At 48.2% G+C, this 2647-nt stretch overlaps 1 protein-coding gene across 1 annotated transcript; it reads right to left on the bottom strand.

Moving 5' to 3' along the window:
* Positions 1-564: 564 nt before the first annotated feature.
* Positions 565-2227, bottom strand: LOC140850251 (endogenous retrovirus group K member 9 Pol protein). The gene is given in 2 exon segments (XM_073239999.1): positions 565-1711; positions 1863-2227. Coding segments are annotated over 2 exon segments (1512 nt in total).
* Between the last annotated feature and the right edge of the window lie 420 nt (positions 2228-2647).

The raw sequence follows: 2647 nt of genomic DNA, 5'->3' as shown, positions 1-2647 counted from the left end.
GAGTAACAGGGCCTGGTAGTGGGTTATCTGGGCACTTGTAAGCCACCGATGCGGGGGCTGCCAGATTATGCTTTCTAGCGCATGCAGAGCAGTCATGGTTAGATTTTGCCCTAGAGTCAAATTGTCCACATCTTTGACTAGCACTGCTGCTGCGGCAATTATTTTTAAACATGTAGGGCAGCCGGTGGCTACTGGATCTAGATTTTTAGACAGGTATGCTATGGGCCTTTTCCATGGTCCGAGCTTCTGAGTCAGTACTCCTATCCCCCTGTTCTCTGCCACAAACAGGTGGAAAGGTTTTGTCACATTGGGGAGCCCCAGAGCTGGGGCAGATATCAATGCTAGCTTAATGGCATCAAACACCTTCTGTTCTTTCTCTCCCCAAGAGAACAGTCCAGCTTTGGTGAGAGGGTAAAGGGGGGCTGCCATCTCTGCAAACCCAGGGATCCATAGCCTGCAAAATCCTGCTGTCCCCAGGAATTCTCTGACTTGCTTAGGAATCTCAGGTGGAGGGATATGGAGAACAGTCTCTTTCCTCACGTCTGACAGCCACTTCTTCCCTTCTCATAACACATAGCCCAGGTAGCTTACCTGTCGTTTGCAGATTTGTGCTTTCTTGGCTGATGCCCGATATCCTAGAGTTCCTAATTCTGCCAGAAGTCTCTCCGTCCCTTTCAGACAATCTTCTTCTGTTTTGGCTGCAAGCAGATCATCAACATATTGCAGCAAGGTTACCTGGGGGTTAGCTTCTTGATATAGTGCTAGGTCTAGGTTGAGAGCTTCATCGAAGAGGGTGGGGTAAGTTTTGAATCCTTGTGGGAGCTGAGTCCACGTGAGTTGCCCCATCACTCCTCCTTCTGGGTCTCTCCATTCAAAGGTGAAAATCTCTTGAATCTTTGGCGCCAGTTGGAGGCAGAAGAAGGCATCTTTTAAATCTAAAACGGTATACCAGCCTCAGAGAGGTGGCAAGGAACTTAAAAGATTATAAGGATTAGGAACTATGGGATGGATGTCTATTACCTGCTTGTTAACTTCTCACAGGTCCTGGACTGGACAGTATTCATTTGTGCCTGGATTCCTGACAGGAAGGAGTGGGGTGTTCCAAGCAGATTGATATCTGCGCAATATCCCCAACTGGAGGAATCAGGTGATATGGGGTCAGATTCCTTCTCTGGCTTCTCTCAGCATAGGGTACTGGTGAACTGCTACAGGGATGGCTTGTGGTTTTAGTTCAACATAGACAGGTGGCCTATGTTTAGCCTTCCCAATTCCCGCCATCTCTGCCCATGCCTGAGGGAACTTTCTTAGCCACAGGCTGAGGTCTCCTGAGCCTGGGTTCTCTTTTTCGAATTCAAAGAGTCTATAATCATCTTCTAACATCACAGTCAATATCTGGATGGGGTCCTCTGAGGGCCTTTTAAGCTGCAGCCCCTCTGGCAGGAAATGTATCTGGGCTTTCATTTTTGTGAGCAAGTCTCTTCCTAATAAAGGATATGGGAAATCCGGGATCACGAGGAAAGAGTGAGACACTAATCCTGTTCCCAGGTCTACCGTCTGTGCCGTGGTCCAAGAATACAATTTATTTCCTGTGGCTCCCTGGACCCATGATTTCCGATTTGAGAGCAGTCTGTCAGCTTGTTGCAATACTGAATGCTGTGCCCCGATGTCTACTAGGAATTGAGTAGGCTTCCCCTCGACAGTTAAGGTTACCCTAGGTTCGGGGAGGGGCTCTGAACCCCATCCCCCCTAATCACTGTCTCCGTGCATGGTTAGAATTTTGGGGTGGGCAATGGGTTTTTCCCACTGCTGAGGTTTCTTTTTCTTGTTTGGGCATTCTCTGGCCCAATGTCCCTTCTCTTTACAGTACGCACACTGATCTATATCTAGCTGTTGTCTCCTGCCACCTGGGCCCTGATTTAGGTTCTCTGGTCTCTCTCACAACAGTGGTGAGGATTTTATGGAGGTTGCGTTCTTGCCGTCTTTCTTTCCTCAGCTCTCTTTCTTCAGTCTCTCGCAGCTTACTACCCTCTTTTTCTTCTTCTGTCTCTCTATTATGATACACTTTCTCTGCCACTAAGTCTCGCAGGGTTTTGTCCTGCAGTCCTTCTAGCTTTTGCAATTTCCTCCTGATATCTTTACTAGACTGATCTATAAAAGCTACAGTAACTGTGGCTTTATGTTCTTCACTGACTGGATCATATGGAGTGTACTGCCATAAAGCCTCCATGAGTCTTTCTAAAAATGCTGAGGGGGATTTGTCAGGTCCTTGAAGGACTCCCCTTACCTTAGCCAAATTGGTGGGGTACCTCACCGCTCCCTGGAGACCTGCCATCAGAGCCTGGCAGAAGACTTTCAGGTGCTCCTTACCTTCCGGGGTGTTGAAGTCCCAATCAGGTCTGGTCAGTGGGAACCCTTCCTCAATAATGGCTGGGTTCTGAGTGGGTTACCCATCAGCCCCCGGTACATTCTTCTGGGCCTCTAGGAGGATCCGGTCTTTTTCTTCTGTTGTAAACAGGACCTGTAACAACTGGTTGCAGTCATCCCAAGTGGGCTGATCGGTGACAAGCAAAGATTCAATCAGATTGGTCAACCCTCTGGGATTTTCTGAAAAAGGGGGATTTGGGGTCTTCCAGTTGTAAAGGTCTGA

Source organism: Manis javanica, chromosome 6, assembly GCF_040802235.1.
Source record: "Manis javanica isolate MJ-LG chromosome 6, MJ_LKY, whole genome shotgun sequence".
Lineage (NCBI taxonomy): Eukaryota > Metazoa > Chordata > Mammalia > Pholidota > Manidae > Manis > Manis javanica.
This window is presented reverse-complemented; position numbering and strand designations above follow the sequence as displayed.